The 26,840-nt window shown below is 40.2% G+C and overlaps 1 protein-coding gene across 4 annotated transcripts in view; it reads left to right on the top strand.

Moving 5' to 3' along the window:
* The window catches only part of Slc4a4 (solute carrier family 4 (sodium bicarbonate cotransporter), member 4), a 300,806-nt gene that overhangs the window by 90,983 nt on the left and 182,983 nt on the right, over nt 1-26,840 (top strand). For all 4 annotated transcript variants that reach the window (XM_013518567.1, XM_005392771.2, XM_005392772.2 and 1 more), the window contains exons 4-6: nt 9,719-9,854; nt 19,696-19,856; nt 25,847-26,026. In XM_013518567.1, coding sequence (XP_013374021.1) covers nt 9,719-9,854; nt 19,696-19,856; nt 25,847-26,026 — 477 coding nt within the window. The remainder of the gene's footprint in view (nt 1-9,718; nt 9,855-19,695; nt 19,857-25,846; nt 26,027-26,840) is intronic.

The raw sequence follows: 26,840 nt of genomic DNA, 5'->3' as shown, positions 1-26,840 counted from the left end.
GAGGAAGTTAAAAACCACAACCAGAAGTAATGATTATCCAGATACGTAAAGCATTGAGTGCTTCATAATTTTTACAGGCCACATAAGCTCTGTGGTTAAACGTGGGTGAATGGAGGTGGTGGTGAGAATTCCTCTTCCTTACTCAAGGCTGATTCTCTTCCTGGAATTCTGTGCCTGTGGCAGGTCTCAGTGATGTGGTGTGGACTCCCGCAGTCGCTGCTATCTGTCATGCCCATGTAGACTTCCTCAGCTTCTGCTTTTCTTTTTACGGCTGTGTTGCTTTGGCACCAATCATGGCCTTCCTGGGAACTTCGGGCATTGACACCCTTAGCAGGTGTCATGAGCGCCATGCTGGGTGCTGGCATTGCTGTCTGTGGGGAGGGCCTTCTCCAAGTGGTTTCTTAATGGGCATCCTTTTGGCCTGAAAGGGACGAGTACATGTGACACGTCTGAGAGGAGGCTTGGGCATGGATTTATCTCGGGGCATATGGTCTTGTGATACACAGCTGAAATTGGAGTCAGTAGAGTTAGGTTATTACTGCTTACATGAACCCTTTTCTTTCCCTTAAAGGTGAGTATTGTACAAACTGGACTAAATGAAGGATGGAAAATGCTATTATGGAAGGTGAAGTCCAGAAAGGAATGTTAAGCTCAGTTTTATCATTGGTGAGCTTGGTTACTTAGTTTAGGTTAAGGCTCAGTTTACAGAGAATTAAATAACTTGATTTGAATTTTGCTTCTCTTTGCAATAGAAATTTTTAAAATATTGAAATAACAAAGAACTAAACTAATTAAAATTACTATAATTGGTATAATTAACAATAGAATCAATAGACCAAAAAGGCAGTGACCCATGGTTATTTAACATGTGTTCCCTGAAATTTCGTGGGTCAAATTTATTTGACTGCTGAGTCATCATTGCTGGGATTTTTTTTTTTTTTTTGAATGGCTCAGCTGCATGGGATAGAGATGCATATTAACACTACCACAGAGTTCCCCAACCTAATATTTTCAACTTGTGTTGGCAGAAATTATGAAGGAGGGTGAATAAGGGAAGGTAAGGGTTAGCACTATTTTATTCTAACAAATTCTGAGTATCTTATTGGTATGACCTGAGTCCTGATAACATCTTTGTAATGCAAGTGCTAGATAAATTACATTGTTCATCGTTTAAAGGTGTGACGATAAGGTAGAGCTGGTTCCCCACAAAGGTCAGAGTAAACTCATTAAATTTACTGTGCTCCTATGTGTAAGCAAAATCTTTTGATAGGGTTTTGAAATCTAGGCTCTGAGTGCTGTAGATTCTCTACAGCTGAACAATAGTGTCATGGAAGGTTAAGAATATTTGTGACAATTGACAGCTTTTCTTGAGTGGGAGTATATTAATACATGGATAGCAGTACATGTTTAAAATTATCCATTTTAATGAATAGCATTTGGCTGTTTAAATTTCTTGGCTAATTTGAGACAGAAAAAGTAACCATCTAATTTACCTGTCTAGGGCCTGCTAACGTGCAACTTGATAGTAATTTTCTGGATTTCTTGGGGGTGACAACAGGTTAAGGCCTAGGAAAAAGGTTGTTCAATGCAATTAATTTAGTGAAATGTAACATATGGAAATTAGCTCTTCTCTAATCTATCAAATAGAATTACAGAAGTGTATATCAGTACCTTTTTGCTTCCAAGTGACAGAAAATTCAACTCAGATTTCTTTAAAAGACATTTGTCCTATATGACTGAAAAGTAACTGACTTCAGGCATGACCAGATCTAGGTATTTAAATGGTGGAACCAGAAATCTCTCTGTGCCTCGGTTCTGAGTTCTTCCCTGTTTACTTTATTCTCAGGCAGCCTTTTTCTTTAGAGTTTCAAGAATGCCACCTGTACTCCACAACCTTTATTACCATCCTTGTCTCTCAGCGTAAGGATTTATCTCCTAATATTTCCGGCAAGTCTGACACTTACTTACTCAGGCTGGCTTAGATGAGGTAAGGTGCCCACTCAAAAGTAAGTCACTGTGGGCAGGAGCTGTTGTGCTTTTATTGCTCAGACCTGGGTCCTGGGGGTAGGGAGAGAGTCCACCTCGTGGATGCACTTGTAGGTATAAAGATGGTTCTCTAAAGGAAATGAGAAGGCTGCAATCAGCAAAAGAGGCTAGCATAGTGAGTGGGTGTCATTTAGATGGCCACCATGGTGCTCATAAGTTGAACCTTTATGGGTTTCTGAAATTGTATTTATTTAGTTCTCATTTCTTATAATGTAAAAATGAAGTTGGATGATTTTCTATATAAAGTTAAGTGTATTTTTAGAGTACTACAGTGGCCTGATAATTAGATGGATTATGGAAGTTTTAACAACCATGATAGGTACTTATAAACATTATTTCAGAATGAAGAATGGAAATGAATATTTAAAATGATAAAGGTGTAAGTCAGTTGGTGATAGTATTGATAAATAAATAGGTAATTCCTTTTATACTTTGGTTTGAGAGATAAGACTTCATCAGAGTATAGGCTCTGCCCAAGATGAAATGCAAAATCCAGAAGTCCTCATTTAACCCACTGAAGGGAATTTATGTGTATACTTGTCATGCTCAATGTGAATTGCTCATTATGACCATTATTTCTGTTGGAAATGTCTATTTGGTCACCCGCAGGGTGACACAGTGGGATGCTTCCCAGGCTGAAAATAAAAAGGCGTATCTGCAAATTGCCTTTTGGTAGATAATGAACCAAATGTTCAATTAACTTACTTTAGGACTATTTCATATGCTAGTGTGATTTCTGCCTCTTCTGAGATCCAGTGCATTTACTTTCTGTACTATTAATATAACAATTTGTGTTTTTCTTTTAATTAGTTTATTTTTTAAAATAACGAGAGCACGGTAGCTAAGAAATGGGCTTGAAAATAACAAAGGCTGGATATGAATGAGGTCATATTATTTACTTGTGTTATACTGGGGATCTCTTATCCTCTTAAAACTCAGCTTCCCTGTCTGTAATATAGAGTGGTATAAAGTAAGTGATGTAATAAATGGAAAATATTTGACATAATGCATGCTATATTGTAACAGTTCAAAAAGTTAATTACTGCCTATTATATTTTTATTGATAGCATTTTCCCTATTGTTTGTTATCATCCCATTCACAAGTTCTTGAGGACCAGAACTTCACTGTCTAAATATTTTGTGATCTTTCAACCAATACTGTAGTATATTTGCATATGCTAAAAGCTAATAAATGCAGTCAGCCCTTTGTATCCATGGATTTTTTTTTTTTTTTTTTGGTTTTTCTCCGGTACCGGGAACTGAAATCACGACCTTGCGCTTGCCAGGCAGGCGCTTTGCTGCTGAGCTAAATCCCCAGCCTTGTATCCATGGATTCTATAACTGGGGACTTAACCAGCTATGACTGGAAATATTTGAAGACTTACAATTGTTGCATCCTTACTAAGCATGTACAGACTTTTTCCTTGTAATTATTTCCTAAACAATGCAGCATAGCAGCCTTCTTTATTGTATTCAGTATTGGAAGTGCTCTAGAGGTGACTTGATGTACAGAGGAGGCCTTGTATAGGTTATGTGCACATGCTGTGTCACTTTACACAGGGGACTTAGGCATCTGCAGGGATTGGAGTTGATAGCAGGGTGGGCGTGGATTGGACCCATCTCGCAGTGACACTGAGAGAATCTGTGTTCATTATGTTCCCAAATAGCAGGTCTTAGACTTTCCATTTTGTTCCACCATGGCATTTTCTAAGACACATTTACAAAGAGACAGGGACAAGAAGCAGAGAAAGATCTTTCCTGAGGAACTAGGCCAGGATGTATATTGTTCATTATTTTCTTCATTCGTTCTCTTACTTGTTTTTTCATTCATCCTCTTTTAGTGTAACTTTGTGGGTACCAGGAAGGGTTTAGCTAAAGGATGAACCAGGTGGTTCACTTTGCAGAGGTGCGAAAGGCAAAGCAGAGGAACATGGAGACCAGAGCAGGGATGGTCATGTCCTAGCCGACTAACTGTGTGTGGTGGTCCCCTGGGTGCGGAGGCTGTGTCTAGCAGAGGAGAAGAGCTCATCCAAGGCATTCATTCTTTTATTTGAGGCTTGCTCAACCTTGAGTGCTCTTGTATTTTGCTCATGCATGATGATGCCAAGATATATAAAGGGCTCGGGTGGATTAAGGACAGTGTTTGAAACTTGAGATATTTTCTGTTTCAAAGTTCTTCATGTGAGATTTGTTTTACAAATGGTATGCGTTTATGTATTTGGAGGTTTCCAAGGTTTATTCACTCATATCTAACTCACCGAGTCAACATTGGAAGTGTTATATTATGGGTACAGTCCTGTGTTGGCCTTTGAGGAGGACACAGAAAACACAGAGCCTGCCTTCCAGTTTGGTGGTCTGGCTGGGGAGAGAAGTTGCCTGTATGGAGTTAGGTAACATTGAGCATGTTTTGTGTGTGCCTAAACAGGTTATTCAGGCACAGAGCTTTAGGATGGCTTGAGGAAGGAATAGCCCCTTGGTTTTGTGAGTGGTTGGTGTGGGATATTGGAAAAGATGCAATTCAAGCCTGGGAAATTGAGTCACTTCAAGAGGAGAGGGTATTCTAATATTCCAAAGAAGAAGAATGGGAAAAATATTAGAAAACATGTGGCTCAGCTCTGCTGTGGTCACAGGGCAATCCTGCTTTCCTGTGGGAGCTAGGGTGGACACACAGGTTGGGGTCGGTGTGACGTGAAAGAGACTTGGGCGGGGACAGGTTGTGGTCAGTCTCGTCTCCTGTATGTCCCTGATGGAGGTGTGGCACTGGCAGAGGAACCCTGGGCACGGCGGGGCGGTGGGGAGTGCAGTGATGTGTGCATGAGGTCTGCGAGGGAGCCGGGAGTGGGGATGACACATTCCCACCCACGTTGCAGGCTTCTTGTCACCGTGGGTCTGGGAGCCAGCACTGCGGCTCCTACTGCCACAGCATAGGACCTGTTACCTGCAGGAGGCGTGGGTGGAGATGACCCCGCTGTGGTGGGCGCCGTGGGAAGTCCTGTGGAGGCAGCTGGAGATGTGGCATCGCCTTGATGCGTGGGCTTGCCAACAAGGAGCTGAGATGAATCTGTCAGTCCTTCTCTGCCCTGTGATCCTTTTTGCTTTTTCTTTCAGGTTCTCTGTAGGATGAAGATCGCTTAGAATCATAGTCTGTTCCTGTGTGATGTGCGTTGATTTTAGAGTTTTGCTCAGGGCATTTTATTGTTCGCCCTTGCTCTCTATGGTCTGTTTCCACAAATGTGGCCTCTTACGGAAGCCACTTAGTTCATTACGTAAAACAGACACAACTTTTGGTGCTTGTCTTTCCTACCTGGTAAATTTTCATCATGCAAGAGCTTCCAAGGTCACTCATATCTGTGGGAATTTTCTTGCTTAGAATCTCAGCACATTTTGTAGGCAGGGAATTTGAAACTTGGAGATGTTGCTCAACATGTCTTAGGTCACACAGCTAGTAAGGGACAGAGTTGAGGACTGATGCAGGCAGCTTGGCCTCAGTCGTCTCAGTGCAGTTTCTTTTGTAGTCAGTCCATTTTCCCATATGATCACGGGTTATGGGGAGCAATGAATTCCTGACGTGGTTCACTATGGGGACCCTCACTCTCTACGATCTCCACATTGACAGTGATATTAGTATTTGGGAAGGGTAGCTGCTTGCCCTGAGGACGCACCTTCCACAGATACGATTGTGCTGGCTTCTTCTAATTCCTGAGAAATGGTAGCAGAACAGTTGGCTTATGACATGCAAGTTTGGAATTTGCTCCCCTAAAGATCTCTATGCTGGTTGCTTATAGGCCTGTATTTGATAAATCAGGTAACCCAAGGGGAGTGTTAGGTATAGCACCTGGAGACTGAGACCCAGAGGTAACGTTCTATTCTCCCAGTGTTCCATTTCACAGGCACTGCTTAGGAGGAGGGGTCTGATAAAGGTGACGGTGTTTTCTAATAAACGGAGAATGCCAGAGGACTCCCTGGGTAGACATGAGCAGGCAGCCACACCGTTCGTGCATGAGATTCTTTTAAATTGGAGAAACATTTATTGTTCTCCTTTAGAGGTGGGGACCAACCTGTATCATAACATTGCAGATGTTCAGAAGGTTGATTGTCTCACCCGAGACTTCCCCCTTGTGAAAGCCACAGTTACCTTAAGAGTCTTTGACTTGAGTGCTGTGAAAAGTTAATGAAATCTGTGATTGTTGCCACTATGATGAAGTGACTCAACTTTAGTAGTGTAGCCGGAAGTGTTGCTGACCCTGCAGATTTTGCTCAACCTGTCTTCATTTTCATGCCCTCTGTGATCTCTTAAAATGATTACACCTCCGGTTACTTGATTGGAAGGCATTGCAGCGGTTACTATACAGAAGTTCTCAACTTGTGAGAGATATATAAAGGTCTCAACTTTATATTGTGCTCAGAGATATTAAGAAATTTAAAAATCATTTTCTAATTACAGACATACAACATGTTCACTATGTCAGTATGTGTTTGATTACCTTCACATTCTGCAAATATTTTTGTGTAGTTAGCAAATATTTTTTCTTGGTTTATGTACTAATTTGTTGATTCATCTAACTAATTATTGCTTAGTTAATATTTATTTCCTCTACTTGAATGACTTGAACAGGAATCTTTACATCACATTGTTTTGCTTTGTCTTCTGAGTCTGAAGCAAAGCTTACTTTAGAACATAGACCATGCTCAGTAAGCGTTTGCTGAATGAATATGTGAACAAATGGCACATACTTTGAGGTTACAAAAAAGTAAATGGAGGAAATATAAGCTGCAAAACATGTAAAATATGCTTGTTTAGTTTAAGTATGCCTTCATATCTACCTATGTGGGCAGTTATAGCAGTGCAAGACTGTAAAAATGACCATGCACTTTGTCCTGTAAATCTTTTTTCTTTGGTACCAGAAATCAAACTCAGGACCTTGCACTTGCCAGGCAGGCACTTGTGCTGCCGAGCTGTATCCCTGGCCTGACGATGCACTTTGACCCACACAGGATGACCCTCATAATCTGTGAGAAACTTACGATTGTTTCATGAACTTTGAATATTTTTTGGACCATTAAGATCTCTTTTGATGTTAGCTCTAAAGGTACAGGGAAATGAATGAAGTAAGGTAAAACTAATAATTATTTAGTACACAATTAATCTAGAACATTAAAAACATCAAGATTTAAGTGGTTTATTTCTTTGGGAAGTCTTACCAGTATCAGCAGCCCGAACCTTCCTAGTGTACAACTTAGGAAAGGGAGAAAGTGTGTGCTTTCCTTTCAGTGTCTGGACAAGTAGCCAGGCCATATTGGTATCAGCTTGTGTCATTATAGCCTCTGTGCTTTTTCCATGTCAAGAAGTGGTTTCCTAGAATTCCTTTATGTAAGGTTTTGTTGTTGTTGTTGTTTTGGCCAGTGTCACTTTCTCTAAGACACTGTCTTTTTTCACCGTGACCACTTTCCTTCTGTCTTCACTGTGATCCAGAGTCTCTTGAATGACAAATGATGGCATCGCCAACATTCCACTGACTGTGACATTATCTATAGTTCTATTCATGTTTGGTTCAAATTTTTCTTCTGATGTCATCAATTTTTGTCTCTCTGCCATACCTCCCTCTTTGTTGGCCAGTTTTCCCTTTTGTTTACCAATGCCTTATGGGTTTTTCATGGGGAGACAAGAAGACAGCACAACTACATACTTTGCTGTTACCCCGTTTGTGTGTGAGCTGAGCTCCATGCTCTCAGGGGCCTACCCCTTACACCTAGAAGTCTTATGACGTGTCCGTGATCAGGACTCAGGTTAGTCACAGAGCTGCCTGTGGCCACATTTGTGCTTTATGTAATTTTAGTGAGTACACTGTGTCAGCCTGAAGTAGAACTGTGCATCGAGGGGCAGTGTTATTCACACTGTGACAGCTGAAATACACTACATGTGTGTTGGAACTGAGCAAAATGAGGGTCGCCTTGGTGCCAGGCTTTAGTGTATGGATATGCATATGCGTTCTTTTCTCATTTTTTCCATTTAATTTTATACTCTATATAAAAAAAGGCAATCTTGATTTCATGTCTTATGACCACGTGATATTTTATTGTGTATTTGTACCATACTTAATTTAAGCAACCCTCTTTTGGGATATTTGGGAGTTTTCTGTCCCAATTACAAATGCTGTTGCAATGATCACTGTATAGCAAAATGTGTAAAAACTATTTGGAATGAATATATTTTTAGTGAAAGCACTGCAGGGTGTATTTTCTTTTTTTTTTTTTTTTTTTTTTTTTGGTTTTTCTCCAGTACCAGGAACCGAACTCACGACCTTGCGCTTGCCAGGCAGGCGCTTTGCCGCTGAGCTAAATCCCCAGCCCCACTGCAGGGTGTATTTTCATACATACCTTTCCCAGTCTCCTTTAGAAGAATGTTCGCATTGAGGCCCCCATCAGCACCCAGCATCATGAGATGCCACTGCAGGACTCCTAAACATTGAGAATTATCACTCTGGTTTTCATTGTTGCTGTTTAATTTTTTTATTGGTACACATGTACGGTTCCTAGTGTTTACAGTCCTGGTGTGGAGTTGGCACATGTAAATAACACATTCCTTTTTCATCCTCCTTCCCTGCCTCCCTTCCCTCTCCCTCTATCTCTTTCATTGTTGCCATTTTAATAGGTAAATATATATATTTTAACAATTACCTTTTATTGTGATTAGCTTAAATATTTTTCATGAGTTTATTTGTAGTAAATAAATTTTGATCTGCAGAATTATATTATGCTCTGTGTAAAATTCACCTATATGTGCCATTCTTGGTTTTACCCAGGGATTATAAAAGTATTCATGGGTCTTAGTTTTGCAATGTGGCCTCCAATTTAATTTCCAAGTGTGTTTGCCCTTTCTGTATTTCTGTCTCTCTCCCTCTCTCAAGAAAGAGAAAATAACCCCAAACCTGAGCTAAGTTCTAGTTAATTTTTCATTACACGAGTTTCAGGAGATGGGGTCAAAGAGAGCTAGTAGGGCATTCAATTATGTGATTAAGTATGTTGGAAAGGTTTTTCCCCCCTCAGGTGTACAATATTTTACTTGGTCTTGTTTTTCAAGTGCACTGAAGTGTAACTAAATGCTTTTGGGTACTGCCATTATGTAAAGAAGAGATCCCGTCTTGTTAAATATTCCTTCACCAACTGTGTGGTTCATGAAGTTCTGGCAGTGAGGACCTGCAAGAGAATAGGCTTAGACACTGGACAGAGGGTGGGTGGGAGGTGGGGACCCAAGGAAAACTCAGGATTGGGGTACCCCGTTGCCCCTCCCACTGTACACTAAGAAGCAATTGGTTCGCACAGATTGCTGTCTTATACTGTGGACAGGTCATTTGTCGGGAGGGAGGGGAGTAGTACGAGTAACCCTCGGCTCATCCAAGGGCTCAAGGTTCTTGGTCACACACCACGCAGAATTGGGTGCTGTCCTTGTAGAAGGAGCCGAACTGAGCTAGAGCTTGGACTAGAGGAATAGAGACAGGCTTCCATGTCTTTTTGGCTTTAGGTTGGGGATAAGGGAGGCTCGGCAAGAAGATGTCCATTGAAAATGTGGACGGGAAGCCCAGTAACCTTGTGGAGCGAGGAGGAACCAGAAGCTACACTTTCCTGAGGGTTGTCCAGCCCGTGTTTAACCACAGTATTTTCACTTCTGCAGTCTCCCCTGCGGCAGAGCGCATCCGCTTCATCTTGGGAGAGGAGGATGACAGCCCAGCACCGCCCCAGCTCTTCACCGAGCTGGATGAGCTTCTGGCCGTGGATGGGCAGGAGATGGAGTGGAAGGAGACAGCAAGGTGAGGCATGGCTGTGGTGTGCAGTGCTGACCTGGCCCAGGAGAAGGGAAGCGGATGAGGCCGGCCTGCCTTTCCCCAGCTTCAGCCCTCAGGTGGCCTGCGAGCGGTGCGTGTGGTGTTGGCAGGCTGAGGAGCGGGCGAGTCTGTTCCCTTTCCCCTTTCTATCTGCAGGGATGCAGACTGGCCTTACTGCACTCCTGCAGCACAGGTTCGCTGGTCTGTGGTGTTATGAGTTTGATTTTATAAGGACTGAGTGGTAAATCTCAGTTTATATGCTATTTAATAGTAAAATACTTTCTAGAGATAATAAACTCAAGCACCCAAGCGTGACAGTAAGAGATATCTGTTCACGTATCTACAAATGCCAGTGTATCTTGTCCTGATGAGGGAGTGTTATTAAGATAGTGTTGATTATAAGACCCGGTTGGTATGATTTCAGCTAAAAATTTTCACTTTCTAAGTACCCAGCTGAAAGCAAGCAGAAAGTTCACCTGATTTTGGAGTTTAGGGTCTTCAGTTTACTGTTATACTATGTCTTCACTTAGTTACATGACATTCAGTTTCTTAGAACTTTAGTTTATTCTCAATAAAGAGTGGATACTAATGTCTACCTCATACAGTATGTATGTATGCTATTTAAAATGTGTAATGTAGAAATGTCATATACATGTATAGTTGTATCATGAATGCTTATATTCATACATGTAGAGCAATGTATATAAAATGCTTTGCAAATTACTGAGCAAGCCTCTCAGCCAATTGCATAAGCCTCTTAAGTTTTTATGAATTACATGATAGTAGAGTTTTTTCTTATATGTATTCAATTACATATTTAGACTAAATCCTCTTCTGTGACATGTACAAAATATATAATAGAAAGACTAGAAAGACTGATATAATACAGTTATTGGTCTCTTGTCATTAATGCTAGAGATACCAATGTACTTTACTTTTCTAAACAAAATAATTTAAAGGTATACCTTTTATAGCCTGTACTTTGAGTCAGTTCAATCCAGCTAGGGCTTTTTTTGTCTTTTTGAGACAGGGTCTCACTATGCAGGTCAGGCTGGCCTTGCGCTCACTTTGTAGCCAGAGCTAGCCTTGAACTCACAGTGATCCTCCTTCCTCAACCTCCCGAGTGCTGGGATTACAGGCGTGTACCACCATGCCTGGCTCAAATAGGGCTTTTTGAGTGAGTAGTATATATGGCCAGCACTGTTTTAGGTACTGAGATTCAGGAGTTAACAAATAAACACATTCATAGATCTTTGTATTTTATTGAAAAGTTTCAAGTGAGTTCAGGATAATAACTTACCATCTGAGGTATACCAGTCATTATCCCAGCTTTGAGTTTAAGAAAAATAAATAGAAAAGAAGTGAATTTCTTCAATAAGTGAATTTCTTCTCCTTGATAACAGATGGAAAGGGATCTATGTCTGCTCCTCTATTCAAGATAGCTCATGTTGAAGTTAGAAAGAAGTTGTTATTTTTATCATTGATAATCAGTAAGAGAAGATAAACTATAAAGAAGCAATTAGCCAGTAGTCTTTTTTTTTTCTAAATGAATACTTTTTTAAGAGTTAAAGGAAGAACCTTAGTTTCATGCAGTATACCATTTATAATCAAGTCTTACCAAGTTGATTAGATTTGTTGTAGGCTAGGGCCTCAGACTTATAATGGTTTATAGATTTATGGATTCTAATTTCCACAGTTATGAGTACTATGAAATGTCTTCAGCTATTCAGTATTTTTAATGTTAGAGAAATTTTGTAAATTAATGCATTTGATGATGGTGGAAAAGCTCTTACTTTTCTAGAATTTCTAGGTAGATTGGCCCTGCAGACACTTCTCCTTTAAAAGTTTAATGTAATCTGTGGCGAATTTATCTTTTGTAATTTAATCATGGTCTGAAAAGAAAAAAGGCATTGTATTTTATTCTTGGCCTTCATAGTAGTATTAAGAGGCCCAATTTTAAAGTACTTTATTTGCCATTTGTTGGGTAATTCTCTTTCTAATAGACACCTACATACTCTTCTGCTTGAGAGCTAATCAGCACTTTTCACCCTCAACTTAAAAAGCTCTTGGCAGTGCATTTATATTCCATCTCTGATACTCTGTCTTGAAGCTCTTTATTCTTTGCTCTTCAGATATCTTCCTATGATACAGTAATTGTCTTTTATTCCCTTCTGTAAGAATTAGGCACTTGTGTACCAACAGTCTTCTGTACATTTTTAGTCCATAAAGCGTCCTCCAGAGGAAGGTTTCCAAAACAAAGTCTTCTGCTAGGATCTGTGCTTCATTCTTTTCCTCCTTCCTGGTGGAAAATATGGAGCAAGACCTGTACTAGGCATACTCATGTAAGTGTTAGGAGATATTGCTGCGGTCTTAGTTTTGCGGCTCACTGGTTATTTAAACATGACCACATCCTGTAGTCTTCTTAAGCCTGAGTTTCCTATTCTGTCAAATGGTTTGCATCCTCTCCAACACTGAGCACATTTTATTGCTCTAACAGTGTATTCCTGTGTGTATACTGGCATCATCACTGTGATGCTAAGAGCTGCTTGGATTCTTATTTCCCTCTGAAATTCTGTGAGTCGTTAAGAGTGGAATGCTGGGGTAGTTTCCTGCTCTCTACTTCAGTCACAAATAGACTACTTACTGTTTTCCTTAACTCCTGGTCTCAGAGGGGCGATGTGATCAGTAGTTCATTATCTAGGTAACCCCGTGTTAGTGAGATGGGTATATTTCCATTTAAGACTCTTAAAGATTATGATGTCCATGAATTCTTTACCCTCCTTGAAAGACTATTTTAGGGAGGGGAACCCATGTGCCATTTTGGTGATATACTCAACCCTGGGAGACTGTACTCCTGCCAAGGGAGGGTTGGGAGAGTACCGGATGCTGGGAGGAAGCTGTCCAGAAAGAAAAAGTACTTACAAATAGTCTCCACTTTATAATTTCTCTTGTGTAGGACTTGCTGCAATGACTGTTTATTATGTTTATGATATTACTGTTTTCATTTGGTTTTTTTTTTTTTTTTTTTTTTTGGTTTTTCTCCGGTACCGGGAACCGAACTCATGACCTTGCGCTTGCCAGGCAGGCGCTTTTGCTGCTGAGCTAAATCCCCAGCCCCTTCATTTGGTTTTCTTTGTTTCACTAATTCACGTAAAGTCAGTGACCCTGTGCTTGGTTTCTCACTGTGGTGCTGCTAGTGCCACGCAGGGCCTGGCTCCTCAGAGGTCAGTAAGCATTTGCTGAATGTGTGATCACTTGAGAACTGATTGCCTCAGAAATAACTCTTCCAAATATAATAGTTTCTTAGAAATACTGATTAGCCAAAGTTGAATTTCTGTTATAACTTAGGTCTTTCTGACTGACGGATAGCTGTGGAGTGACAGACCTAAGGTGCCTGGGACGTCACTGATGAAATGCAAAGAGGGCCTGTGTTTAAAGTTGCAGACTATTTCATCAATGTGCCAGTGATACCTGCGTTTATATCTCTAACCTAAACTTCTTTTCTTATTTAATTGAATTAAATATTTAGAGGAGTATTAGGAGTCTCAAAATTAACATGTCTACATTTGCTCTTCCTGAAGATCTCCCTATCTCCATTAACAACTCCAGTCTTCCAGCGTGGCTTCCAGAGCGCGTCCTTGACACCTGTCTTTCGCTGCACCTGCTATCTGATCAACTGGAAAATTCTGTTTCCCCCTCACAGACCCTCAGCTGTTCAGAGCCCTCAGCATATTTCAGGTTCAGTACTGCCATGGCTACCATCATCTTTTGCCTGAGGTCATTGTTTTGGCTTCCTTGGACAGGCCCACTTCCCCAGTACACTGCTGTCCTTGACCTTTTCTCCTTTTACTCACTCGTCTTGGGCTCCCCGGGGAGCCATGCTGCCCTGTCAGAGCCTTGGTACTGCGTCCCTCTGTGTGGTTCCTTCCTTCCCTTTCTTCAGGTTTTAATTCAGATACTCCGTTTTCGGTGGCCGCCCTGTCTCTGACTGAAACCTTCTTCCGCACTTGCTACCCCTCATCCCGCATCGCTTTTTCTTAGCTCTTAGCCCCATTTTGCATGTTGTACATCTTTTATGGTTTCCTCTTACTGGAATGAGAACTCTGTGAGGCCAGGAATTTTCAGCTGTGTTTGTTCACCACTCAGTTCCCAGTGCATGGAGCTCCTTGACATGAAGTTAACGCACAAGAAATAGGGATTAATTGAACAACTGAGCAGAGAAGAAAAACCTTGATTCTTAGTGTGCAGCTCTATCGAAATTCTGTGAAGTCTGGTGATTATGCTTCCATAAATGTTCATATTTTCAGCAGTCTTGTGACATACTCTGCTTCAGAATATTGGTGCAGTAATTTCTGACTTCCATTCTGAGGTCTAGTTTCCAGACATGAAGAGTTTTTATCCCACCTATTCAAGTTTTAAACCTACCACTGGTAATGGTTAGTGCTTAGCAGGGATTCATTTTGTATATGAAGATGTGGAATGAGTCTATTTCTGGTTAATTTATAAATTACAGCATCATTTGCTTTTTGTGAAAAGCCAGTTGATAAACATCTTTTAGGGAGAGTGTGCTGGGGATTGAACCTGGGATTTCATGCTGCTAGGCAGGTGAGCTACCACAGAGGGACATCGCCAGCTGGCAGATTATTTTATTCCAAAGACATGCAGCCTTCTCCAGCTCAACACAGTTTCTAGTGTGTCTACACCACGGCAACACCCATGTTTCACTTTTAAGGTCTGTGCTTTCCAGGTTAGCCAATGATTCGATTTGACCAAGAATATTCTACACTGAGCTTCAGCACTGCTGTGGTTTCTATCCTGCTTTCGTGATTTCAGGTTGGCTCTTTACCTCAAATGATAAAGAGAATATCTTCAGTAATAGGGGAGACAGCTACCGAAGTCTTGGGAAGTCTGAGTTGTCATGTACACGATGAGCAAGAGAAGTCTTTGCTAAGTTTGCCACCCTCTTTTTTGATATCCTTTTACTGTTCTTTTCATTCCTGTAAGTTAGAACTTTGAATTATCAGTGACTCTTCCAAAATACAGCACAAGCTGAAGACTGCACAGGGTATACTTATCAGACCCAAGAAATGTATCTGACCAACGGGACAGTAAGGAAGGCAGCTCACTTTAATGGTACAGAACATCTGAATGTGCAGTCAGTAGAGAAGGTGACCTCCAGTAAGACAGTGCTAGTGAACATGGAGCCCTGTGTAAGCGCAGAGGAAGCCTGAGCTTCTCGTAAGAATGAACATCAGCTGGGGGCTCACAAAACAGACGGGTGAAGAACCATTCCTAGTCCGGCTTTGGCACTGGCCCAGTGTCAGGAGGAGGGGACCTTTTTTCCTTCCATACAGTCTTTATTTCTTTAAGTAAAGAGTATCGCTGCAATAGGATTATGAGTTTTAGGTTTTTCTGCAGTGAATTTTCCATTAAACTTGCCATTCAATTGAATGTAAGTTAAAGATCACTCACCCAGTGCAATTCAAACCGCTGCCAAACCTGGGCGAAATGGAAAGCTGTCACAGCTTTCAAAAAGCACAAGCCAACAGAGGAAAAGGCTGCTGATGTTTCATGTCCAAGGGGACAGCACATATGGACAGCTACTTGTGTTTCTGTTGAGGCAAATGACCTGCTTTACCTCTGGGGAACCTAATTTAAGGTTCTCCAAAACACACTGCACACTTTGAGAGAGACGGTTCTCTTTCCAGTCAAATTGACTTCTCTGTCTCCTCTACTGGATTATTTTGGGAAACTCCATTTCAGAACACATTTTTTTTTTCTGTAAGGAAAAGTCTCAAGGAATCTAATCATCCGTGTAATTATATGTAGTTATATCTAGTAATTACATGCAGTTACTTTCACAGTTGTTCTAGGAATGTAAGAATTCTCCTTAAAGACATCATCTATCCCAGGTACATACTAGCATTTGCTTTGTGTGTGTGTGTGTGTGTGTGTGTGTGTGTGTGTGTGTGTGTATGTGTGTGTGAGACGAGACACTTATTATTTGCAAGAAATGTGTTACATTTCAATAGTTTTACATAGTTGGATTATATTCTAGTGCAAAGGTCATGTCTATTTTCCATTGTAAAACTGGCAGACTTTTAAGTCAGATTTTGTCTTTTCTTAATTATATTTAATCATATGATTGGAACATTGCAAAATTCAGTGATTCCCAGTGGGCCTCTGTTTCTTCAGCAAACAGTGAAATGCTCCTTGGTTGGCAGGCACTCACGGTGTGTTCGACTGTAGTGTACTCCATCATTATTCTTCTAAGACTTTGGAATAAGTAAACTTCACCTAAAAAAAACTCCTCCTTCAAGGGTGCAACAGTTTTGTAATTGCAAGCGTTTAAAAAGCCAACTTTTGAAATTAATTTTCCTGTATTATGTCAAGTATCCAAACAAGAGGAAAAGTCAGAAATGTATTACAAATACATGCTTATTCATAGTTATTATGAAGGGTAGATAGTGGCTTTTAGTGTACTAAAACTGAAAGAAACATGTCTGTCTTTAAAAATAAACATAATTACATGGTTCAAAAGGACCTTTACAGATTCATTAGCCCTTGGGTAGGCTGAACTTTGGTACCTTTGCCTTAGCCTTCTCTTTAATGGGTTTTGATTTGAATTGAGTAACATTTAGGGTTTTTTTTTCAAGTTTGTCCTTGATATTTGAGGAGGATAGACATTGCATGTACATTTTGTGGCATTACACTATTAGCAAATAATCTATTTCAGTGAGTTAACCATTATTTTATGCCTGAGTGCTTATGTTGGGAGTATAATTGTTCCTTGAACAATTAGAGCATTACATTGTGAAGGAATTTAATAAGTGTTATCCCAAAGTTCTCACTATGATGTTAGCTGTACTATAATATGACATCATCAAAGCATTCAATATTTAGTGAAGTCAAAGTGAAATAGATACTGAACTGAGCTGTCACATAATACTCATTCCTTAGGAAGATGGCTTCTAAGTAACTTGACTAGCTTTGAGACTTTACATTTCCGTTCCTTTGTGGTTAATTCTTAACCCAAGGGTTAGTGTTGTAGAGAAAGATGAATTCAACCCAACTGTGACTTATGATTTTTAAATATACTTTCAAAATGTGTTGAAATTTGTATTTTGAGTCTAGTCAGTTTGCCAACAACATAAACTGTGGAGCAGAATAAACATAAATATGGCCACAAAGGAATAAAGTTACTTTTGCTTCTTTTTTAAATAAAAACTTTATGGCACTTACATTGTTTGGACAGTTGGATTGTCTGAGTCTACTTAGACTGTAGTATCAGAATACCATAGGCTGGTAGATTTTTGTGGTAGGTAACAGAAATTTGCTTCTCACAGTTCTAGAGGTGGGAAGCCCAAGATCAAGGCAGCAGAGAGATTTGGTATCTCTGCACGACAGAGATTTGGTATCTCCACTTTCTCAGAGATGGCGCCTTCCGGTGGTGTGTTCCCATGGTGGAAAGGGCAGCCTATCTGTTGGGACCTCTTTGTAAGGGCCCTAGTGCCAATCATGAGGGCTCCACCCTCATGGCCAAAGCTCCCTCCTTGTGGCAGTATCACTTTAGGGAGGTTGAGATTTCAACATATACATTTCAGGGGATGCAAACACTCAGACCGCAGTAAGGATAGTGGCAGAAAATTATACATATTGTGTACAAGTGATACTTAACTTTCTAAGGAATAGGGCTTAGTATTAATGGCAGCCAATAGAAGGGAGACTCATTTAGGAAGATACTTGGGAAATGAAGGCTGTATAAAATATTACACTTTAAAGCATTTCTAGTTGACTCTGGTCATTCATCGTGGGCTTAAATTCTACGACCAAAAATTCTATTTACTAAGAATACTCTTAGAAATACAAAGCAAGGAGTCACTACACTCTTTATGGATGACATAATTCTGTGTAATCCTGACTCGATTTTAAATAGTGTAGAATCTTCTGCTTCTGGAGTCTGATGTTGAAGAATAAGTTATAGCATCACATACAGTAGATGTAAACATGGTTCGTATAATAGTCTCCAAAAGGTATGGTTAGGGATTCTGTGAGTAAGCAGGCTAATACAATCTACTTAAAGGTAACCAATGTAATATACTCTATAAAATGATTATTCTCAAAGTAGCCCCATCCACCTTAGTTATTTTTTATTATTTTAGTTATCCATAGAAGTCTGTAAGTTTATTTTGTAATGTTGTCATTTTTTCTCCTACCTCCTTCTATTGTTCTGTTGTAATTCCAACCCAAATGAAGGAACACTAATCACGTGTGTGTGCACACACATAAGAAGAGGAGAGATCTTTCTTTGTCTTTTGGAATGTGCCTCAACCACATTTGTAGAAATGAACTAGGTTCAGTTGGGAGGTTTTAGGACCTCTTTGGTGATGGTGTTGACTTTTTTACTTTTGAGATAAAAATGCAAAGCTCTCCACTGCTTACGCTGTTTTGGGGGGGGACTCAGGGGAGAAAAGGAGGGTCTTACAGTTGGTCGAGGTTGGGGTGATGTACCATTAATGCGGAGTGGGCCATGTGGGAGAGGCCTCTTGAGGCGGCTGGAGGCATGGTCCTAGGGCTGGCAGAATACTTGTGAGTTAGGAGTGTTGATTCGATTTTCATTTTTTTCCACACTGGCTGGTCTCTTGATCTCTTTGCATGCCTGGCTCTCCTAGCGTGCTTTCTGCCCCTTCTCAGGGCTGGGTGAGAGTAGTATAAATAACACCTTATGCAGAACTTTCTCTGTTCTCTGCCGTTTGTTCCGAGCTTTGGCAAGTTAGGTGAGTGTTTAGCTCTTTCTGGGCAACTATTTTCAATCATTAAACTTTGAGTGAAAAATGTAGAGAAAGTAAATTTGCACCCCCCTCTTTATTGCTTCTGATATCTTTAAGAAGGTTTGGAGTGAGCAGAAGGAAGCACTGTCATTTGGGTTGTGATACATAACAAATGATGCAGCATTCCCTTTTCTTTACAGTGTGGGAGTCTGTGTGTAACTTATGTGGGTACAGAGGCTGTCACACGTGTTTTGCTTTTATCAGACTTTTTTCTATATATTGCAAGGTTACCAAAATGTCTAGGAGTCTTAGGAAGCAGAAGCTATGGAAGAGGGTCATTTGTTCCACTGCTAAAGTTAATACAAAATGTGTTGTTATCAGAATTCATGTGTTGTTCACTGAACTTGTGGTATTTTTAAACATGTATGGAGCCAGACTTGAAAGGTAAAGTTTTTATTAGAATGTCAATGAGAAGAGACCAGGTGTGAGACAAGAAATATATTTTAAACACAGACACATTAAAACAGGGTTACCTCCTTTAAACATCAACAAAGGGAAGTTTTACCTTGATTTTACCACTTCAAGCATCATGGTTTACAAATGTTTGAAATAAGTACTGTTTCATCACTAATATCTCACCTTATATAAATCCACCTTGTGAAAGCATCACAGAATTCTCACTGTGATGGCTATTTTTATACATCACAGGCTCCATCCCTATGGAGAAGTTTGATTTGAAAATTTTTCTACCTTACATTAAAAACTCAGTAACCATTCTTAGGGATTATATGGTTACTTTTAGGCACATATAAGAAACAGAGATGCTTTGTCTCCTCTTGTTTGCTTTTTCTCTCTCTCTAACTTGGGTAAAAAGTAGTCTAGCATTTCTGTTTGGGTGTATTCCTGAAGATAATGTAATTACTGATACAATAAGCTACTAAATGAAAGGAGATGTTTCACAGTTCTGTTAAGAGTGAAGATGGAAGCATGGACATTGCTATTTCTAGAGGAGGTTGGGACACTTGTAATTGCCATTTGCTAATTTCATCTTCTAGGTGGATTAAGTTTGAAGAGAAAGTGGAACAAGGCGGGGAGAGATGGAGCAAACCCCACGTGGCCACACTGTCCCTGCACAGCTTATTTGAGCTGAGGACGTGCATGGAGAAGGGATCAATCATGCTCGACCGCGAGGCCTCCTCCCTCCCACAGTTAGTGGGTAAGTGCACTGTTTTGGATTCCTGTGACTTTTTTTGCTTTATGAATCCATGAGTCTTTATCAATGCAGATGTCTACTACTATAAACACATTTAAATATTTTATAACATTTCTTCTTTCATTTTTGTTTGTGAAACTAATGTGATTTATTGAAGAAAATTTGGAAAATTCAGACAAATATTAGGAAAATATCAAGTGTCATCCATAATGCCTGTCTCTGGGAATAGCCATTTGTGACAATTTTGAATATTTCTCTCCCAGTTCAATTCTCAATATTTTATGCTTTTCAGTTTTACTATTGCACCAAAGGTCATATTTATAGGCACAAATTTATATTCATTTCCTTGGCTTATTAGCATAATATTTTGCATAGGTTCAGGTTCTCTCCCCTGCTCAGCCTGGTTGTATTGGACTAGAAGTCTGGATGTTAGATTTCTAGCACTCCTTCACACTTTAGACATCGCATGAGCCTACTTAGGTTTCATCATTTGTAGAGTAGTGTTTACAGCTACTGTAAGAAGGGACATAGTGTAGGTCCTGGGTGGGATCTGACTGTAAGTGGCTGTTAGGTATGTGTGTAGAGAAAGATTATATTGGAACAGGGGGGCGGAAGGACTTTATGAGTTAGTGACTGAGTCAGGACACATTTGTGCTGAGTCTCATTTGTGGAATTTCTCTGCCTGAAATTCTGCCATGTAGACATTCAGTTCACCCAGAAAGACAGGATTTGTTGTCTACACAAAGCTACGTGCTCTGGAGGGGATCATGTTTAGATTCTATAAGACACAGAGAGGTATCACAGAAAGAATGCTGGATTCAAATTCAAAGTTTGGGGCTTTAATCAAAGTTTCCCTGTGGTAGCATGGATGAGCAAAGGCAGAACAAGTTATCTTACTCTTTGGAGGCTGAGTTCTTCATCTGTGAAAACAACGTGAAGGGAGACCGTTCAGTCATTATGAGAATTAAACAAGATCATCAGTTGTAGTTGTGATTTTATCCCAGTATACTTAGCTTATCCAGCTCTTCTAATGTATAACTAAGAGGGCTGGAGGACCCTGATGGAGTCAGGGAGAGAGATGCTGAGAGACCCTGAGAGCAGGGGAGAAGGTTCCAGAGGGTGCGGTGGGCAGAGCTGGAAATAGATGGACAGCTTCTTTGCTGTTCTTGGAGCTGATCAACAAGGGCACTAGAAAGTTGAATTAAACCCTTGGGCTTTTTTTGTAAAACTGTCTTTATGATCTTCAGCACCAGGAAGAGCCACTGTAAGACTCTGTTGGTCTTCAGTAACTAACTGATCCTGTCCATGTGGTAGAGACAGAGTCCCACATTAAACCGGAATCTCTTTAGCCAGTGGACACAGAGAGAAAGTCTGGTATTGATGAATTTAAGAAAGGTGAATCAAGGATTTGATGTCCTTGCTTTAATTTTCCATTACTTTTTATCACTAGATGTGAACTTTTTCCTCTAACTCCCATGCATTTGCTTTGAAAATTGTCATTGCGTGTTAAAATTAGACAGCACTCGGTCACTTTGAGGTATCATCATTCACTAATATGTCACTCCACAGGCCCTGGGGCAAGCAGCTGAGAGCCAGTGCTGTCATTCCAGAGCTGATAATACAGAAAAGCAGTTCAGAGGCAAACCACACGTCACAAGCAAAACAAAGGGAGGGGAAAAGGCCAGTTTTGCAGGCATGGGAGGAAGAGTGTGATTGAAAGAGTATAACTGGCTAATGAGAAATACGAATCCACCAAAAGAATCAAAACCTTACCAACGCTGAAACTTGAAGAACAACAAGGCCTGACTTCCATTTAAGTGACAGAGGATGGCAATGTACTTTGAAGAGTTACAGTCATTCTTTAGTTATCAAACCCTTTTTTAGCAGAAGATGAAGTGGAGTTGCTTTGTCTTGCATCATACTGATAATTTTGAGTCCAGAATTATGTACAATTGTCTTAAGATACATCTCCCCCAACACCACAATTTTATTTCAACAAATGAGAAGAAAAAGAAATAATAAGATGTGTTTTATATCCAGCGGGAACATGGTTTCCATACTTCTTTGTGTTCCTCTGCTTCCACTTCTCCTGGCCCTGACTCTGAGAGCCTCCCACCTGCCCGTAGGCTCCAGAGCAGTCTGGAAGGTCCACAGCTATGTGGGGCCTGAGCAGGGCGACTGTGTGGGAGATTTCACTCTCGCACTTCCACAGAAATTCAGTCTCATTCTGACTCTCCTTGGGGCCTCTGTGTGCTTTTCTTCATGAAGAGCCACTTTTGCATGCTAATGGGATAATTTATCTTTAAAGTATTAGAAAGGATAAAACATTTTCATGGATTATTTTAATAGGTCTAGTACTAGCAGCATCATTGCCATTCTACTTTTAAAGAATGCCATTCATGCATGAAGCCAAGTACATGGGAATTTCCTTCCCATCCTCAGCTAAAACATTGTACACCATTTCAGATATTTTATTATGATGAAAAATGGATTTGGAAGTGTAGCTGTATTTTTGGAGCTCATTTTTATATGTAAAGGCATTCCTGTGCTGTGCATGTCAACAGATGTCTGAGGCCCATTGTGTCTTGCTTTTTACAACTTTTATATTTTCAAAATGGCATTGTCTTTATTGCTTTCTTCCTTAATCATGAAACTAAGATATGTTTGTTTTTAAATAATCCAAAAGAAACATGTCACAAAAATAAAAATAGTAACCTTCCAGAACTATCCTTTCATTATTTTTTCTGTGCAACTCTGTTTACACATAGATAATTTATTTCCCAAAGTGGGATCATACTATATTTCTTTCTTTTCTGAAATTTAAAAATATAATGTCAGTATTTTCTGTGTTACTAAATATAAATTTAAACATAATTTTCATTACTGTGAAACAGCATCTGTTACTGAGCATTTAGGTTGACTTCAAGTTTTTATTGTAAAGAAAGTGAACATTTTGATATATTTTTTGGAAATTAGTTATTTTCTTATTATAGATTTCTAATGGCGAAATATTCAAAAGTTTTGAACATACTGAAGGATTTTCATGTGTATTTGCCAAAAGATCCTCAAGAGCAGTTGCGCTAGTCAGTATGGTTACCATCAGTTGTATCGGTCAGCTTTGCCATGGCTGGAACACCACCCAGACCCAACATACAGACCGGAAGGAGGAGATTTGTCATTTGTCTCATGGTTTCAGAGGATTCAGTCTATGGTCCAGTCAGTTCAAGGCAGGAGCATGGTGGAGGGCGTGATGGAACAAAGCTGTACACTTCATGGCACCCGGGAAGCAGAGCAGGGACACGGTGCCAGAGAGGAAGGGATCAGGGACTGACATAGCCCTCCAAGCCAGGCCTCTGTGGCCTGCCAGACACACCCTGAAGCGCTCTTTGCTAACCCCCTGTTCAGCTTTTGAGCCAACTCACAGTCCAGCTTAACTGGCATACCAGAAACTGGAATTGCCTACTGCACACACCCTTCACACATGAGGCACTGGTTTGTCTTTAATTTTTACTGCTTTGATAGATGAAAACGATCTTGTAATTCATAATATGTACACAACTTGTTTAAACTGTCCCCGTTTATCTCAAAGTTGAGATTTATCTATATTTTTTGTCCCTTTGTATTTCTTTGAGTAATACTTACCTGTGATCTTTGCCAGTTTTCTGTTGCGTGACCATCTTCCTCTTGGTTTGCAAAAGCTCTGCATGTATCAGTTCTTTGTATATAGAGCTTCTTTTTAAATAAAGAAAAATATTGCGTGGTATGGGGAAAGAGCTGCACTGTGAGTCAGAAAACTTGCTTTTCTTAGAGAGCTTTGCCTCTGATTAGTCTGTGTCCACCTCTCTAGACTCTGTTCTCATGTGTGTAACAGGAGCTCGAGCTTGCTGCTCCTTGAGGTTCCTTTCCACTCTGCTATCATCTGAAGGTGGCACATTTTCTCCCAGTTGGTAGAATCTGTGGGATTTGGAACTGAAGGCTTAATTTCAGTGTAGCTGTAAAATGTTGCTGCCCCCACTTTCCTTTTAAAGGTTTTCTAGATATGCTTAAAGAGATCCCTATAATGTGGGCCATTTTTATGGAAACTTAATGAAGGGCATAAGCCACACAGATGTTTTAACCTGTTCTAACTGGTGATTTCCAGGCATTAGTGACAGAGGACTGGTTGTGTGTATGTATGGATTGGTTTGCCATTTTAAGGGAGGGAGAGAGTAGAGGGAGGACCTGCCAGGAAGGGAAGATAAGAAACATTTTAATCCACAACCCTGGAATTAGAGTAGGAGTTTGATAACACTTGCAGCAGATATGCTGGGGGTGTTTGTTTATTTTTATGGTTCTTGTGTAAAATGGACTTTCCACATGGCATAGGACTTAAAGGGGAGTGAGGGAGTGTGTTCTGTAGGTACCTGATTATTTTACATGGAACAAAGGCCTGATTGTAAGTACAGGATCAGTTCTGAGAGTTTTACTGAGTGGAGTTCGTGTAGTCAAAAATATTCAGAGATAACAGCCACTCTTAAACCAAAGTATTTGTAGGAGAAACTTCTGTCCTGCCCAGGCTCCCTAACAAGTGGTCCAGGGTTATGTGATACTTATGGCAGCCATGTCATCATATGAGGTAAATCCTGGATGTAGCTTCAGTTGGCTTCCAAATACCTAGTTGTATACAGTGTAAGTCGCAAGTTTCTAGCTGTAGGTTGTGAGGCCAGTTCTAGGAATACTTCTTGTGATGATGGGACTTCGAGAAGTGCCGTGAAGCCCAAGCAGAGCACCTTGAACACTTACAAAGAAGCAAGAATCCCTGGGAATGGTTGTGATGTTACTATTACCCATGACATTTTTGTCACACTTTTTCAAAAGAATACTTTTTGGTTTTTTTGGTAATTTTGTGTTTTTCTCTGAGATGTTTGCTCAAGAAAAAATTAGAGATGTATGCTAGCTGCATCTAGGTACCAGGAAAGGTAGGCATGGGATCCATCATTCTGGTTTGATGCAGGGGGCAAGAGCTGTACTTGAACGCAGTGAAGCAGCTTCCTGCCAGTGCATGTCTGGCATAGGTTCTGTGTTCTTTTGCCCTTGGTCTCGTTCTGGGTGGAGGAAAATGTTGGCCTGTCCTCGGCAGGCATTGGCACTATACTTTGATGTACTGGCTTGTGAGAGGATAACTTACTTCCTATTAAGTTAGAAACTTGCTCAGTAAAGTGAACTGTGGAGCTATTTCTGTGAAATATACCCATCTCTTACTTAGTTAAATGTGAACTAAAAAAGAGCTAATAGAAACATTTTTTGCTAAGCCCAAGATACGAAAATATCACAGAAAAATTTATTGTGGTTATACTGCACAATGGCCAGTGGAAGAAGACTAATTTGCTTTAGCAAGGCTCTAGTCAGATCTAAATAGGGAAAGTAGGCCTACTGTCTTAGAAAAGGTAAGAGCAAAATTTAGTGGTTTAATCTGTCTTGCATTGAATGAGTTGGCGTTCAAATGACCTGATACTGAAGTAGAGTATTTATTTTACCTTGTTCTATTATAAGGAAAATGTTACATCAAAGAAGGATTTGGGAAAATAGATTTAAAAAATGAGTGCAGTCAGTACATTAAGTCTTGCATGTTTTCTTCAAAGTTTTCCCTGTCGTTAGTATTTCTAATACATAATAGAGTTCATGACATTTTAAAATCTTTTTTAAAACTGAAAAATATAATAATGGTATACTTCATAGAAGGTGATTTATGTGAATCCATCATAATTAGGATTGAAAAAAATGTAACAAGAAAATTATACTTCTGTGGGAATACAGTTAACACTAGAATACTTATCACTGTCATTAGTGACAGTGTCCCTGCACCTTGTATTTTATTCTTTACTTTACGTGGGGAGTTGGAGATTTTTATGATAATATATTGACATTACATTACTAATGGACGTCCCTGAAGCTAATGTGGCTTTGTGCCTGAGCTTGATTTTTGTTTTTGTTTTGCTTCGCTTTGGTATCAGAAATGATTGTTGACCATCAGATCGAGACTGGCTTATTAAAAGCTGACCTCAAGGACAAGGTGACCTACACTTTGCTCCGGAAGCACCGGCACCAGACCAAGAAGTCCAACCTCCGTTCCCTGGCTGACATCGGAAAGACGGTCTCCAGTGCAAGTAGGATGTTCACCAACCCCGACAATGGTAATGCAGGGCCAGCTGGCTGCTGCTTTCTCTACCTGTCTGAATGTCACCTGCCTGTTGTCATCTGTGATTTACCCCTCTCCATATTTCTGCCTTTCTCCCTCTCATATGCCACAGTCATTTCATAGTGACACTTTTGGGCAGATTCAGTGTCACTGGGAGATTAAGTGTCACTGTAGGCTGCCAGTGTGGTAGGGCTGTGCCTGCGCCATACACACCTAATCTGATCATGATGATCTGGAGATAGCTCTGATGAAACAACTGAACACTGCAGATAACCAGAAAATGTGTAGATTATCTATGACCTCAGGGAATATTTTTTTATGATAGTTTGCCAGAATTTGGATATATTCACATATAGTTGCCTTGAAATTTTATATCACTGTTTGCTTGATATTTAAAATAGTGGTCAGCCTATAAATTATCATTATATCAAAGTAAGACCCAAGATTGTTTTTCCCACTTACAGACCCAACTCGCTCTTTTGACATCTGATAACAAGGGTCAGGTGGGGGAATAATCATTCAGAATGGAATATTAATCCAATCATAGCGCAATAGGGAAGGTGGTATGTCCTATTTACATTTTATTGCATTTGCCATACTTTCCTGTAAAGTATTTATCTTTTGTATCATCCTTTTAGTTTCAAATAAGTTTCATGATGGGGTACAGACTGGGAAGGGAGAGTTGGGTTTTCCAGAAGTGTGGGAAATGAACTGTGGGGCAGAGTTCTAGGCCTTGGGATGGTTGAGTTGGGCTGGGACTCCCGCTCCAACCCTCTGTTTTAGTAGTAAGAGAAATGAGCACACGAGGA

Source organism: Chinchilla lanigera, unplaced genomic scaffold (genome assembly GCF_000276665.1).
Source record: "Chinchilla lanigera isolate Chin_1 unplaced genomic scaffold, ChiLan1.0 scaffold00046, whole genome shotgun sequence".
Classification (NCBI taxonomy): Eukaryota; Metazoa; Chordata; class Mammalia; order Rodentia; family Chinchillidae; genus Chinchilla; species Chinchilla lanigera.
The sequence above is the reverse complement of the archived record's forward strand: the minus strand, read 5'-3'. Positions and strand labels throughout refer to the sequence as shown.